At 41.5% G+C, this 14927-nt stretch overlaps 2 protein-coding genes across 2 annotated transcripts; one reads left to right on the top strand and one right to left on the bottom strand.

Annotated features, from left to right (window-relative positions):
• Nucleotides 1-379: 379 nt before the first annotated feature.
• Nucleotides 380-7901, bottom strand: msh4 (mutS homolog 4). The gene is made up of 20 exons (XM_028395984.1): nt 7712-7901; nt 7307-7444; nt 7072-7235; nt 6859-6969; nt 4920-5035; nt 4663-4836; nt 4408-4580; nt 4093-4160; nt 3912-3986; nt 3726-3790; nt 3464-3633; nt 3232-3368; nt 3003-3106; nt 2557-2681; nt 1737-1937; nt 1526-1644; nt 1311-1439; nt 926-1100; nt 761-849; nt 380-582 (listed from the first exon to the last, which is right to left on the bottom strand). Exons 1-20 carry the CDS (start codon nt 7899-7901, stop codon nt 385-387), a joined length of 2721 nt encoding a protein of 906 aa, XP_028251785.1. The 3' UTR covers nt 380-384.
• A 402-nt stretch (nt 7902-8303) lies between these two features.
• vcpkmt (valosin containing protein lysine (K) methyltransferase) lies at nt 8304-9504 on the top strand. Its single transcript, XM_028395838.1, has 5 exons — nt 8304-8560; nt 8709-8822; nt 8909-8981; nt 9106-9225; nt 9318-9504. The coding sequence occupies exons 1-5, from the start codon at nt 8304-8306 to the stop codon at nt 9420-9422; spliced, it is 669 nt and encodes a 222-aa protein (XP_028251639.1). The 3' UTR covers nt 9423-9504.
• Nucleotides 9505-14927: the final 5423 nt, after the last annotated feature.

Genomic DNA, 14927 nt, shown 5'->3' with positions numbered 1-14927 from the left:
AGCCCCGCCTTTTTTACACGTTCCCGATTCATACATCTTAGTACTCACAAAGGCAACAAGGGGAGCGGTCATTGCACTTCCCCAAAGTCTGTAAGTCATACCACAAACACATAGACAATCACTGTACCATCTTTCTGGGAACATCCATTTATAACAATAAATACACTATAATCATAAAGAACAGCATTTCTTCCTTCACTGAACATGTATTTTACAACACAAAAACTTCACTGATATAAGGACAATGACGTTGGAATTACAAACACTGGCTGGTAAATAACTGAACCCACAGAATAACCTTTATCAAATATAACATTCTCTGAACAAAGCTAAATAGTGATGATCATTGTCTCACAGCTGGTTTGCACTGTATGGCCGGGTCAGTCATTCCTCCTCTGTGTCCCTAGTCTCTGGTGGCCCTGCAGCCAGCAGCTCGGCCTCATACTGCTTCTTCAGTCCCTTCAGATACACACGCAGGCTGTCAGGGTTCAGTCTGGAATTTCTGGCAGTCTGCAGGAGGCGGGTGGCCAGGTGGTACTCTGCTCTCTTCCTCTGAGTTTCTGGATCACAATGATGTTTGGTCTGCAAAAACAAAACACATTCTAAGTCTTAACATAACATTTTTACTTTCTGTCAACAGAGGTCATAGCACAAAATTTGACTCTCAGGATCTGATAATTATTTTTTTTTAATTGTGACAAAACAGTATTGTAAACGTAGCAGCAAAAATGTAATAGTGTCAGAGGTTTATGAACCATACCGAAAGCTGATAGCTAACTTTAGAGGCGATTCTCTTTGCCTCTTGGATTATGCTTGCGGGAAGGGCAGTCATTTCTGCTGCTCTCAGACCTAGAAGTGCAAAAACAAGGTCTTAATCTGATGACACTTCAACAGGACTGTTGAAGGACTCTCTGATTCTGTGTACCATAGTGCCTTTCTTCAGAGCGTCCTCGGTTCAGCAAATATGTATACACCACCGTCTCAGTACCGGAGTCACCACAGCGTGTGTGCTGAACCTCCATGTGCAGGTTCTCCACATTCGGATACAGAGACTCCAGCTGGCACAGCTCAAGGTAGTGTGTAGCGAACAGAGTGAACGCCTGCAAACAACAAACAAGACACACCTTCGAGATTAAAATACTGGACTGGTATAAAGTGTGCACAATTCCTCATTTTACCGTCAGTGTTGACCTAAGGGCGTATTACAATAGACTAAATAAAGATTCAAATAGAGCAGAGGAATCTCAATCATCTGGTTTTAATTCAGAAAGAGGAGTGGCAGTGCACAACTGCATTGGTTCTTACTATACCTTTAGGCTAAGGAGGAACTCACAAACTGAGTGACAGATACCAATACCCTCCTCAGCACTGGTGCCACGCCCCAACTCATCTATGATGATCAGGGATCTGTCGTTTGCACTGTGGATTATGTAAGCGATCTTTCAAAAAGAAACAAACAATCAATTTAAAAAGAGACTTTGGTTTGATGAGAATGTGTGCAGCCCTGATGTGATTGAAGACATACCTCCTTCATTTCCAACATAAAGGTGGAACAGTTAGTTTCAAAGTCATCATCTACACCAATTCTGGTGAAAATCTGATTGGCAACACGAAAGGAGGCATACTCAGCTGGGACAAAAGATCCTGGAATAATAATGCAATTCAATAAATTCGTTGCATGGCATTGACCAGCTTTTCGATGCAAATGACATGAGGATTAAAGACTTTCTACTGACCTATCTGAGCCATGATCTGACACAGCGCCACCTGTTTGAGGTAAGTTGATTTGCCGCTCATGTTGGGACCTGTTATGATGACAAAATTGCTGCCCTCGGAGATGTAGCTATTGTTTGACACAGACTGCTGTCCAGCTATTCGCTCCAGAATGGGGTGACGGCCCTGCTTGATGGCCAGTGTGTCTGTAAACTCTGGACGCACTGGCAGACACAGCAGAAAAACACAATAACAATTTTTAGTTAGTATTTGTGCTACATAATAAGCATATCATGGCTAATAAAATACAGATACATTGCATTAGTTATCATTCATATTCTCTATTACAGACCTATAAACTCAGCTTAACTTGGGTCTGATTTTTTTTTTAAAAAAGCATGTGTATATTTTATTTGTTAAGTGCAGCATAAATATTTTAAATGTGTACATAATGAGAAGAATGTGTGCAGTTGGCTCCACCACTGTGGAGATCTGTCTCAGTAAACACAGCACACTTATGTAAGAAGGGTAATCTGAGTACCGGCTGGCTGGGATGGATGGGGCAAGCATCAGCACGTGTCTACAGAAAGACACTTTCAGACAGCTGAGGGCCAGCGCACACCAGCCACGTGGCTGACTGGGCTGGTGTTACCCACGACCCACACACACAGAAAAAAACCTGAGGCCAGCAGAGCTGCCAGAGGTACAACAGATTTAACCTGTCATATGTGATGGTAGCTTAGTGCTACCTTATGTACAACCAGCACTCCCTCACACACACACAGATCGCACTTCTTCAAGGTTAACTTGACTCAATCAAGACGATTGATTACTCATATTTACCATAGTCTGAGATGGTGCATGCATTGGCCAGTGACAGCAACATGTCCAACATGGATACAGCATCAGAGAGCTTATAGAGGCAGTAAATATGCTCTCGGATGGTGCTAAGCAGCTGACATATCACCCTGTATGGAGATGGGCCAGATGACATTGGAACAAAGCATGTAAAAAAATGATATCTAACAAACAGTGCCCTCTAGTGGAAACACACAAAGTCAAAATTAAATGTGTTTAGATCAAGTATCAGAACAATATCTTGGATAAGCAATGTGTAAATCTATATTTAATAAATCAGTGGAATAATTGGTCAATACGGTCTTTGACAACTAAAAATATTTCTGTGCTTTTGTATGGAGAACACCACTTAAGTAAGGATAGTGCAAACTTTTCTTCATTTTTCTATTAAGTACATCACAATGCAAATCACAAATCCATGGTCTCCTCACACATAGGACATATGAAAGATCTCTCTCAGGGCCTCATCACAACGACTATTCATCCTCATCAGGTCTGCAGTGGTGAAGCCATAGTTGTTCTTGTGCTTGGTTACCTGAGGTGTTAGATGTTCATGTTTAGGGTCAACTTCAGTCTCCCAGTGAGGGCAATTCTAAGTGAACCTTTTTCTGTTCCCAATTACTTGGTTTGTTTCCAGTGTTTCATTTCAGTGAATCTTACCTTGATGAACTCTGGAGGGAGTTTTCCTTCAGGTAAGACCACTCCTTCAAGTTTCATCTGGATAAAGAAACCTCGTGCTGTGCTGAAGCTGCTACGCATTGGCAAGCCATATTTCTCAACCATTGTGTTCACAAGACCTGTGCAACACAATTACATGCAATACACCTTACAGAGGTCTGAATACAAAAAAATTGCAAGGTGAAGACATTTACTAAACGTGCAGCATGAACACCTGAGATGTCATCCACAATCTCAGTGTAAGCTCTCCGGGCAATGTCAAGGAACTCATTGATGTTTGGGCGCACAGCATAACACTTCTGAGTCCGCATGTTCAAGCTTCCTTTCAGGTAGGTAGTTTCAGCATTTACCACCGTTTTGATCTGCTCTAGGATCATATCAAACCTGCAGTAAAATAATGTATACCATGGAATACATTTGACAGTACACACAACACAATCAACACACTACAATCAGACATGAAATTGATTTACTACCTGTCGTCTTCCAGTGTGGTACTGTATGCCTTAAGCAGAGTTGTGTCACAGTTCTTCAATGCCATCTGTTTAAAAGGTATAACGTTTTACAAAGATTTCATTAGTACAGTGTTTTAGTGGAACTGCTCTTTTATTGCTCTATCCAACACTGTTGGATGACTGTTAAAATAAATTACAGATACAGACCCTTAAACGTGGCACCAGATCCAGTGTGTGTTTCAGCTGGATGGTGTGTGTAATCTTTGCTTCTGCTACTTTAACCTATCAAAGTAAGTACCATTACAGAAAATGCTAGAGCAAATTTAATTTAATTAATTGCAATAAAATCACTGTATGCAATCATGAACAATAAATGCACTGTACATACGGTTTCCTGCTTTGGGATTTGGACAAGAACAGAGAGCAGCTGGTCAATATCGAGGAAATGACCTATGGCTGAAGAAGGCCAGAGAACAAACAGTCAAGTACTTGTCTTCTGTATGCAAAAATGTACAACTCCCACCCACCCACCCACTGTCCACAACATGCTGCTCAGTAGGAAAACTATGTTCAAAGGCAGGCTGCCCCTTCTAAGAAACAGAACAGAATGCAACAGGACAACATTATTACCTACTTCTAATGTGTTTCATATTACTAACCACAATACATTTTATATATTATAACAAAAATGTACTTTTCTGACCATTCCTAAGACCAAAGAAGAGCTCCTCATTCTGCACCAGCTCTTGTATGGCATCCAAGCGTGTGTTGATGGTGTCTAGATCAACAAGAGGCTCCAGGATATTAGAGCGCAACCTCCTGGTGCCACCAGGTGTTTTCGTGTAGTTGAGTATCCCTAAAAGAGTGTGCTCACTCCTATACAAAGAATACAAAAAACAAAAGGGCAGACAGAATGCATCTATAAAGACAATGCTCTTGCCATTGCTTTCCCTCTTACCTGTGGTCTCTATTATTGACCACCAACTCCAAGTTAGTGGCAGATGCTGAGTCAATCATGGCTGTCTGTTCGCTCCCTTTAAAGCTCACTTTAAGAGACTTGGCTGCATAAACAGAGTTCTGCAGGAACTCTAAATATTTCAGCAAAGCAGCTGCAGCTGCAAGGCAATAATACCTAAACAAATCATGACATCTGTTTATGAAAAACGAGTGCTACAATAAATCTTAATCTACACACTTATATACTCAGTGACGTACTTAGCTTGTACTTCCATGAGGACAGTGCCAAATTCTGGTGCACACAGCTGCTGAATGTACTCCAGTCCTTTCCTCTCATTGAAATACTTCCTTTGGATTGCAGTGAAAGCTACACCCTGGCAAAAATGCAAATATTACTTCATACTAAGACATTCAAAAGTGGGACACACCAGCAAAGTTCAGTACTGCCAACTACGACCGAGTGTGAAAATAAACTAATATTTATGAATAAGGTGAAAAAAACATACACTCAACAAAAATATAAACGCAACGCTTTTGTTTTTGCTCCCATGTTTCATGAGATGGACTTGAAGATCTAAACTTCATTCCAGATACACAATATTACCATTCCTCTCAAACATTGTTCACAAATCTGTCTAAATGTGTGATAGTGAGCACTTCTGCTTTGCTGAGATAATCCATCCCACCTCACAGGTGTGCCACATCAAGATGCTGATCTGACATCATGATTAGTGCACAGGTGTACCTCAAACTGCCCACAATAAAAGGCCACCCTGAAATGTGCAGTTTTGTCTCACAGCAAAATGCCACAGATGCCACAAGCATTGAGGGAGCGAGCAATTGGCATGCTGACAGCAGGAATGTCAACCAGATCTGTTGCTCGTGCATTGAATGTTCATTTCTCCACCATAAGCCGTCTCCAAAGGCGTTTCAGAGAATATGGCAGTACATCCAACCGGCCTCACAACCGCAGACCACGAGTAACCACACCAGCCCAGGACCTCCACATCCAGCAGGTTCACCTCCGAGATCGTCTGAGACCAGCCACTCAGACAGCTGCTGAAACAATTGGTTTGCATAACCAAACAATTTCTGCACAAACTGTCAGAAACCGTCTCAGGGAAGCTCAACTGCATGCTCGTCGTCCTCATCGGGGTCTTAACCTGACTCCAGATCGTCGCCGTAACAGACTTGAGTGGGCAAATGCTCACATTCGATGGCGTCTAGCACGTTGGAGAGGTGTTCTCTTCACGGATGAATCTCGGTTTACATTGTTCAGGGCAGATGGCAGACAGCGTGTGTGGCGTCGTGTGGGTGAGCGCTTTGCTGATGTCAATGTTGTGGATCGAGTGGCCCATGGTGGTGGTGGGGTCATGGTATGGGCAGGCATCTGTTATGGACGAAGAACACAGGTGCATTTTATTGATGGCATTTTGAATGCACAGAGATACCGTGATGAGATCCTGAGGCCCATTGTTGTGCCATATATCCATGAACATCACCTCATGTTTCAGCAAGATAATGCACGGCCCCATGTTGCAAGGATCTGTACACAATTCTTGGAAGCTGAAAATGTCCCAGTTCTTGCATGGCCAGCATACTCACCGGACATGTCACCCATTGAACATGTTTGGGATGTGCTTGACCGGCGTATACGACAGCGTGCACCAGTTCCCACTAATATCCAGCAACTTCGCACAGCCATTGAAGAGGAGTGGACCAACATTCCACAGGCCACAATAGACAATCTGATAAACTCTATGCGAAGAAGATGTGTTGCACTGCATGAGGCAAATGGTGGTCACACCAGATACTGACTGGTTCTGAGTCCCCAGACCGCCAATAAAGCAGAAACAAAATGCACATTTCAGGGTGGCCTTTTATTGTGGGCAGTTTGAGGTACACCTGTGCACTAATCATGATGTCAGATCAGCATCTTGATGTGGCACACCTGTGAGGTGGGATGGATTATCTCAGCAAAGCAGAAGTGCTCACTATCACACATTTAGACAGATTTGTGAACAATGTTTGAGAGGAATGGTAATATTGTGTATCTGGAATGAAGTTTAGATCTTCAAGTCCATCTCATGAAACATGGGAGCAAAAACAAAAGTGTTGCGTTTATATTTTTGTTGAGTGTAGTATTTGTTTAATACAATAGTGTGTTTTACTCAAAAGTACTATCCTGCATTCGTACCAGGAAATTCTCAGTAATGAGCTTGAAAAGCTTTGTCCCTTTCCCCTTCTCACTGGCTGTATCTGGCATCAGTATTTCCACTGGCTCCAAGATGTGAATCTTGGTTATGACCTTCAGGGATAAAACATATGGGGCTGCTAAACAAATTCTCTGTATTTTTTTTACTTATATATTACATAACTACTATTAGCCAGAAGAACATAGATTGGTTACCTTGGCATAGGTCCCTGTGTCTGCAAACTGAGAAAGTACTAACTCGGGATAGTTTAAGTTGATACTGGCCATGCCAATCTCTCCCCTGGCCAAACCACGCCCTTCAACCACTGCCACAATCACAGAGGCACAAGAGGTTGTAGACACAGAGGAGCTACTAGTTCCTGTACAACAGAATAGGAGTGGGTTGAAATACCAGGATGGTCAGTTAGTGGTGTCCAGGTCATGTGTATACCTGTGGCACAAGCAGAGCCCGGGGTTCTTATAAGTCTTGGTGTTCCGCTGAAGCTGCGGAGAGAGGAGCTATCTGAAGTAGGTACAATGAGCGATGAAGCTGTCCTTCTTGTCCTCAAGCTGTTGTTGGACTGATGTACTGTAGGACAAAACAAAATATGAGGAGAGTTGTCATGTATGGTTACTATACCTATTATTATTGTTATATTATTGCCCTGCTCAGATGAAATTCAAGCATGAGGCATTGGTGTTTTATGAGCCACTGTCAAAACAAGTATGAATGTAATCGCAAAGAATGTAATAACATGAACAGTATCTGTTAAGATCTTTTGCCTCACTGTTGACGAAAAACAAAACAAAAATTTAAATTTGCAAGAGTTAGCATAACTACTATCTAAAACATCACCTGAGGCCGTAGGGGCCGAGTTAGTAGTGCCCTCATTTAAACTTTGGTGGGATGAAGTAGAGGAAGTTGAAGCGGGGCCGTACGAGGTGGATTCATTTTGTGGGCCTCTATCTGCTGGGGACGCACCCCACTTCTGTCCACCATCTGAGATGTCACCGTCGTTTACCTCTTCTGGGCGGTTGTAAAACATTTTGAAAGCTCGCAAAGTCACAATAATTGTTTGTACATTTGTACATCTATGAAAACCAGTTACTTTACACCTGCTTCTTCACAGCAGCAAAGAGAACACTAATATCTCCCAGCTAGCTAGCATTACAAACAGTAGCAGCTAGCTACCTCGCGCGCGATGTCTCGTCCTGTCAGTCCCTCCCATCTGCGCATGTCACAAAATCAATACTCTTATGCTTCAGATATCGTAGTTGTAGACTGTGGCATATTTAGAAGTTAATGTTATGATCTTGAAAGACTCCGGTGTAGTACTGGCTAGTAGTTTTTGTAATATGATACAACATTATAATCAGTCAAATCGGTGGTGACGCTTTTATTTTGGAAAAAGAAAACCGGAAGTCCTCTTCTTCCTGTTTTGGGCAACATGGCGACCAACGTAGACGCAAGTAAATATTTTGTGAGAGAAATTGAAAAGAATGACGGCTGTGCTTTAAAAATAAAGCAGTGCTATATGGGAGACGTTGGTTGTGTAGTTTGGGATGCCGCTATCGTTCTTGCAAAATATTTAGAGACACAACAGTTTTATAATCCGTCTTCAGGAGTAAACGTGTGGTCTGGGAGGACTGTGGTGGAGTTGGGAGCTGGGACAGGAGTGGTTGGTCTGATGGCAGCAACGCTCGGGTGAGATGACTAGTTATTTAAGGATAATAAATTAATCATTCTTATCTGTAAAAATGAGTATGTCTGTGTCTTACTTGCTATGCACATATATTCAGTCAGTACTAATGCTATTATTGATCCAAATATGTCTGATAATCAATTTCCACAGAGCACAAGTTATAGTAACAGACCTGGAAGATCTGCAGACCCTCCTTAGGGTCAACATAACAGAAAACCAGACACTTATTACTAAAGGATCCATAACTGCTAAGGTACTGAAATGGTTTGTACTTTTATTTTTCTTTGTAAATCTATTGGATTTTACAACTTTTAAATTAAAAGATTTCTTACATTTGTACTCTCTTTAAGGGGTGAAGATGTGTCTGAGTTCCTGCCTCCTCCGCATTATGTCCTCATGGCAGATTGCATCTATTATGAACAGGTATCTTAAAGTTCTGCACACAGCCCTTTGCAAGACCTTAATATCATCATGATTTTAAAACAGCACATAAGTGAAACGGGTTTGTTCTGTTTCTCTTTGTGACTCATCATTTATTTCCATACAGTCTATTGTTCCACTGGTGGAGAGCCTGAAGCTGCTTTGTGGGCCAGAGACCTGCATTATTTGCTGCTACGAACAACGCACTGAAGGCATCAACCCAGAAGTAGAAAAGCGTTTTTTTGAGGTTAGAATCTAACCACTAGTGTTTTAATTTTGCATAGGAAGTTGAGATATTTGTCACTGGGAACATCTGACTCATTTTGTGTTACCTTTTAGTTGCTGCAACAAAACTTCAGCTGTGAGAAGATCCCCTCAGACAAACAGGACCCAGAGTTTTGCAGTGAAGACATCCATATTCTGCACATCCGTAGAAAAGTCTAAACACCTTAAACCTTAATCTGTTAAGAATGTAATTTATGTTTTTTTTAATAACATATAAATAAATGTGTCATTTGATATTTTATTTTTGTCCTGATAATTGATCTGATATTTAAAAAGAACATGATGAAAGTTATTCTTCACCCTTTATAAACCTGGTTTCTAAACCAGGTTTGATTGCTGTAATTCTGGAGCTGTGAAACTAGATGGCAGACACGTGCAAGTACAGACATCTTTTTTTTTAGCTTTTGAGCAAATCAGGTCACAGAAACAATGAGGGAACTTTTGGTGTTCATGTGGATGCTGTTGTACATATACTATAATTAGTGGGTTATTATTGCACCAAGATCATGTATAAAATAACTTGTCACAATAAGGAAAGCAGAGGTGCATCCTTATTCTTCATAGGTTTATTAAAAATTTAGCAAACATATCTTTTACAACCGCTACATAACCATAATCTCCAAAAGTCATGAAAGGGTTGCCTTTGTACCTAATTCATTTAAAGTCAGTGATTGCCCACTTTGACCACTAGGGGGCAATGGTTGCTTAAAACTAAGAATAAGTGAAGTAAAGCTTTAACAATCCAAGCTCTTTATCCCATAATTTAATATTTTCGTAATTTGTGAGGCTGCTAATATATTTTATTGAGTAAAGTTAGAAAATAAATAATGCCAAAAATGTTCAATCCATGTTTATGTAGCTTAACCATTTTTAAACTGAGGCCAACACACTGGATGCTGGTGTTTGCTCTTGTGTTTGTGAGGGGAATTCCACTCAAAGCCCTAGATTAGGTAAAAGATTATGGGTCTTTTTCAAGCATAAACCATGAAGCACACCCCGTACTCCCACAGGCATGCAGGGGCCCCTCATGGCCTTTCATGCTGCTCTCTGTTTACACAGTAGAACTGTAGTGTAATGAGCAGGGTGGCCTCCAACACTCAGGCCAAATAAAAATGTTAATGCTGAAGTTGACAGTGTGGGGTTACTCTGAAGGTCCCATTAAATACTCTTTGTAGATGAATACAGTAGGAAATGAGATTGATTATGTATTCATGGGATGATCCTTGTAGAGCACAAAGCCAACTGACCTGCCTTTACATTGATTTACAGTAACATCCATAAAAGCTGAGTGCCCTGAAAATGTATTATGCCTGAATGTAAGGGTTAACTTTTTTTACATACATAAACAAGTGTCACAGCTGACTTAACAAATACCATTCTTTCTACCACAACTAATACTGATTATTAACAAGTATCTTAATTGCGAACTGTCTGAATACCAAGAAGAAAGATGAAGGTGTGGCTGGGTCAAATCAGAGAACCTTCTCACTACTTAATAAATAAGATAAGACTAGATAAAATAAGCCTTTATTGATCCCCAGAGGGGAAATTGAGTATGTAGGCCTTCTTGGCATAATTCCTGTATCAGAGCGAGTTTAATCACTTTTTTTTTTACACTTGCTATAAATAACTGCAGTGGATCATTTAAGATAATCACTCCCTGTGGCCCTTCTCACTTGCCCTGAGCAGCTGGACTGTTACTCTCAGAATTAACCTACTGTTGAGGTCTCTTTTGGCTTTGACCAGGATATGTAGCTAATTAATTTGACTCACAGCAGGCATTAAGTCTGTGCCCCCTAGTGTGATGGGGACAGAACCTTAAATGAGTAATAGGGAGGTTAGAGGAGTAGAGGGGACTCCACTACACTGTGTCAACATTTCTTTCCTCAGTCTACTCATAGGTCACCCATATGACACCCACTATATTCTCCGTCTCTCTGTTGCTCTCCTTAAATACTAGCTGAAAATGATTAAAACCGTGCAGTGGTAGTTCTTGTGATTTGTTAATTAGGCTAACACTACAGGGGAATACAAGGAGGTTCAGAGTAAATGAGGACAGCTCAAAGTGAAGCAGCAGTGTCTCTAATCTGTTATCATACACATGCATACAGTTACATGTTCATGCACATGCTGCATGCACCAAGACAGAATGAGGGCAAGTTTCTGCCAACAGATGGTGCTGTTAGTGGGCATAACTCTTACCTGTGTGGAAAAAAATAGCAACAAGACAGTTCAATTCCTCAGGAACACATTTATGAACATACACCATAACTCTTTCATGTGATTCGTTTTTACTGCTTTATATAAAAATTCATGTGCAAAGTGCACCACAGGCCTGTCAACATCTGCACAGACCACCCCTGAAGTTTTTTTGTTTTTTAAACAAAGCAAAGCAGCAGTGCAGCGCCCCTCCAAACCAGATGGGCGGAGAGAGTCTGACTCTAGCAGCCTGCGTGGTGTGGTGCTCAACTCTGCTGCATCACAGCCAAGTGACACAGAGGATTCTTTGTGTCACCATCATCACGCTGCCTGGAGCCAAGAGACACTGTTCCAGAAAGGAAGACTCATTTTCTCACTAACTATTAGGGAGTGGCTCAAGAATAGACATCAAACTGGGCTGATTAAAAATAGAAGAAGAGCTGCATAAATGTGCAACTCTTCTGAAAACAGGTACCTCCCCTCCCCTTCCCACACACACACACACCAATTTTCTCTCTTTCACATGGCAAACTGATCTCACTCCACAAGACAATAGGTCAGACCAAAACAGTGCATGTGATCTCTTTATCAGCTCACAGTGCTAATAATTGGTGGCACTTGTGTTCAGTACAACGGGGCAGCTAGCTCGTAGTAAAAACACAATGCTGACTTTCTCTCCCCACCACACTCCAGCCCTGCAGGGGAACAGGAGGAGGGCGGGTTGCTGTTAAGACAGCTGTGCTGCAGTTGAGAGGGGACACAATCTAACACTCTAAGCATATTGTGCACACTTTCACCTTCGGATTCCTTTCTATGAGCTCTTACTGTTTTATTTATTTTTATTTATTATGGCATTTGACAGTCAAACAACACAGTCTTTGACAGCAGTATCAGGTTTTACACTAATATCATTATTAGCTATGTGTTTAATGTTAGTGAGTAATGATCATTATTTTGATCAGTGAAGGACTGACTCTGTCATGACATCAGTAAAAATAATAGTTTATTGATCTTGCTTCAAATACCGCAGGTTTCGTCGAGACTTGACTTCCTGTGACTGCTGTCCCCGTGGCATTCTACTGCAATGATGTATCTGTCATTATTAGGATGTGTGGTGGCCCGGCACAGAAGGAACAATTGCAATGAGAAGGGGAGTGGTGTGTGTTTGTGTGTGTAATGTTTCCCTGAGTCATCACCTCTCAGTGGTCTGAATCCGAGCTGTGTGCATGTGTGTGTGCACGCTGCCTGACTTGCCACAGATCTGAAGAGTTCCTTTGAAGCCCAAACTCTTGTTTTATCCAAACGTCACTCCAAACACTGTCTCTAGCTGTAATTACGGCGATCTTGTCAGACACAGAGCTGCAGTCAGTCGTATAGCGTGACAGTGTGGTGGCAAGCTGCTGAAGGAAGACTTTGAGGTTGCTTTGCATGAATCTTCATCATCCACTGTGAGTGAGTGCATGCTGCTGGGTGAATGACTCCTGTCTACTGTTCAATGTTACAGTCGTGTTTTAGTGTTCCTGTGACTTACTACATAACAGATGCTGCCTCAGCGCTCTTTGTACTGCTCAGGCCTTAAGGCTTAAGACTCTCAACTGATTTTATTTTGCTTCAGAAACAGATGCACTCAGATTTCTGTACCTTACAGCCAGGAGACTCAGGAGACACTGAGCTGCAGCACCATTTGTAAAGCCTGCATGCCCCTCCCTCCTTTCCCCAGCATTGCTCACACCTGAATGCCAGACGGTTAACACTCTGCTACAGTACAGCCCTCTTTACTCTCTGTAGGTTAAAACAACTTTGCATGTGTTCAAAATCTCACTTTAAACACATCCATCACCAATTCTCATGAGTATTATGAGGACACATTTCTGTATATTCATATTCCATCAGCATAATGGAAAAGAATAGAAACCCTGAGGCTTGGAAATATTAGGTACTAATAACTGTAAAAACAAACATGATTACAGGCCAGGGCAACTGTTTGGTGTGAGGCCTAAATTATTTAGTTAATGGTTGTATGAGCATTTTGTCCATCCATTAACAAACAAATTGGTTATGTCAGGTTGGACGTCCAACACTTCATAATGATTTTCTGCTTCTATGAATTTGCAGTTTCACCACAGCAGGTAACCTTCAGCTGTAGATATGAATGGAATGTGTTTTGGACCATTGCCCAGAGTGCACCTTGGACTTCTGAGCCTCATATTTTCAACCTCCTTTTAGCCAGCCAATAACCACGGCTGTGCTTCTTCTAAAACCACAATACTTCTTTTAGAGTAAAACCTGCATTAAAACACCTGCAGCCAAAACAAGCTAAGCTCGTGCCTACAGTAAAGACAGAATGTGCATCAAGTAAGGGCCACATGGCATTCAGCAACGATAACCTCAGCAGGAAACCTAAAACAACTTTCAGCCACTTCCTGACTCGTTTTAAACTGAGTTCCATGTGAGTTTATTATTAACAGCAGACTCGAAGAGGCTACAGAATTAACCAGAAACACACACACACAGGTTTCGTAACCATAGAATCTGTTTTGCTGTCCTTGAGGATAAGCAGCCGCTTTGTGAACTATGATTTAAAGTAGGTGTTTCTCCTACCATTTGGGAGATAAATAAACTGCTTTAATAATATGTGTGCACAAGAATATCTGTGTCTGCATGCATCTCAAGTCCACTGATTATCTAGCTGGGTGTGGCTGTCAAACAGTTAAGCCAGCAATTCCAGGCTCATAGTCAAAAATGAGGCCTGTTTCAGTGCTACCTGCACAAATGTTACACTGCAGCTGGAGTTCAGAGGAAGTGAAAGACAAGTGAGGAAGAGAAACCACACCTCTGAAAACCACAAACATAAATCAGCCTAGGTTTGTCAGCATGGGAGGAGAACAGTTATGATGCCACCTATAACAGCTACCCCTAAGCTCTTAGAAATTTTGTTCAAGTTGACTAATGAAGGGAAAGCCATCGTTGCAAAAAAACATAGAAATCTCCCAGTATTACAGAACTTGAGCTGACAGAGAGCGGGGTCTCTTTCAATTTCTCCTCACTCTTCCTCTTTTCATGTAGAATAGAGGAACTGACTGGAAACTCGTAGCACAGCTAAGCACCTATGCCATACAAAGACACAAGGCCAAACTGGCAGAGATCCCATCAAGCAGTTGTCATAGAAACCACCCCAACAAACATGTATTCTGGCTACCTTAGACAGATCTGTCATAGTCCTCCTTGTGCAATCCAGTAGAGGAGCTTAAAGCCTTTTTATTTAGTAAATGACGACACTAGTGAGTCATTAGAAACATGCTCTTCACTGTTATTTCAGTCCAAAATACTTGGAACCTGTTTTTTTCCTGGTAGTAAAAATCATCCAATCCAAGTTTTGTAAAATCTGACCAGACTAACATAAACCTGAAGAATGAGCACCTATTACTGAGCTTTCTTCTATGACCTGAAACCCATTTCTAACCT

This window comes from Parambassis ranga, chromosome 22 (genome assembly GCF_900634625.1).
Source record: "Parambassis ranga chromosome 22, fParRan2.1, whole genome shotgun sequence".
In the NCBI taxonomy this organism is placed as follows: Eukaryota; Metazoa; Chordata; class Actinopteri; family Ambassidae; genus Parambassis; species Parambassis ranga.
Note: the sequence above shows the minus strand (reverse complement) of the source record. Positions and strands in the feature narration are given on the sequence as shown.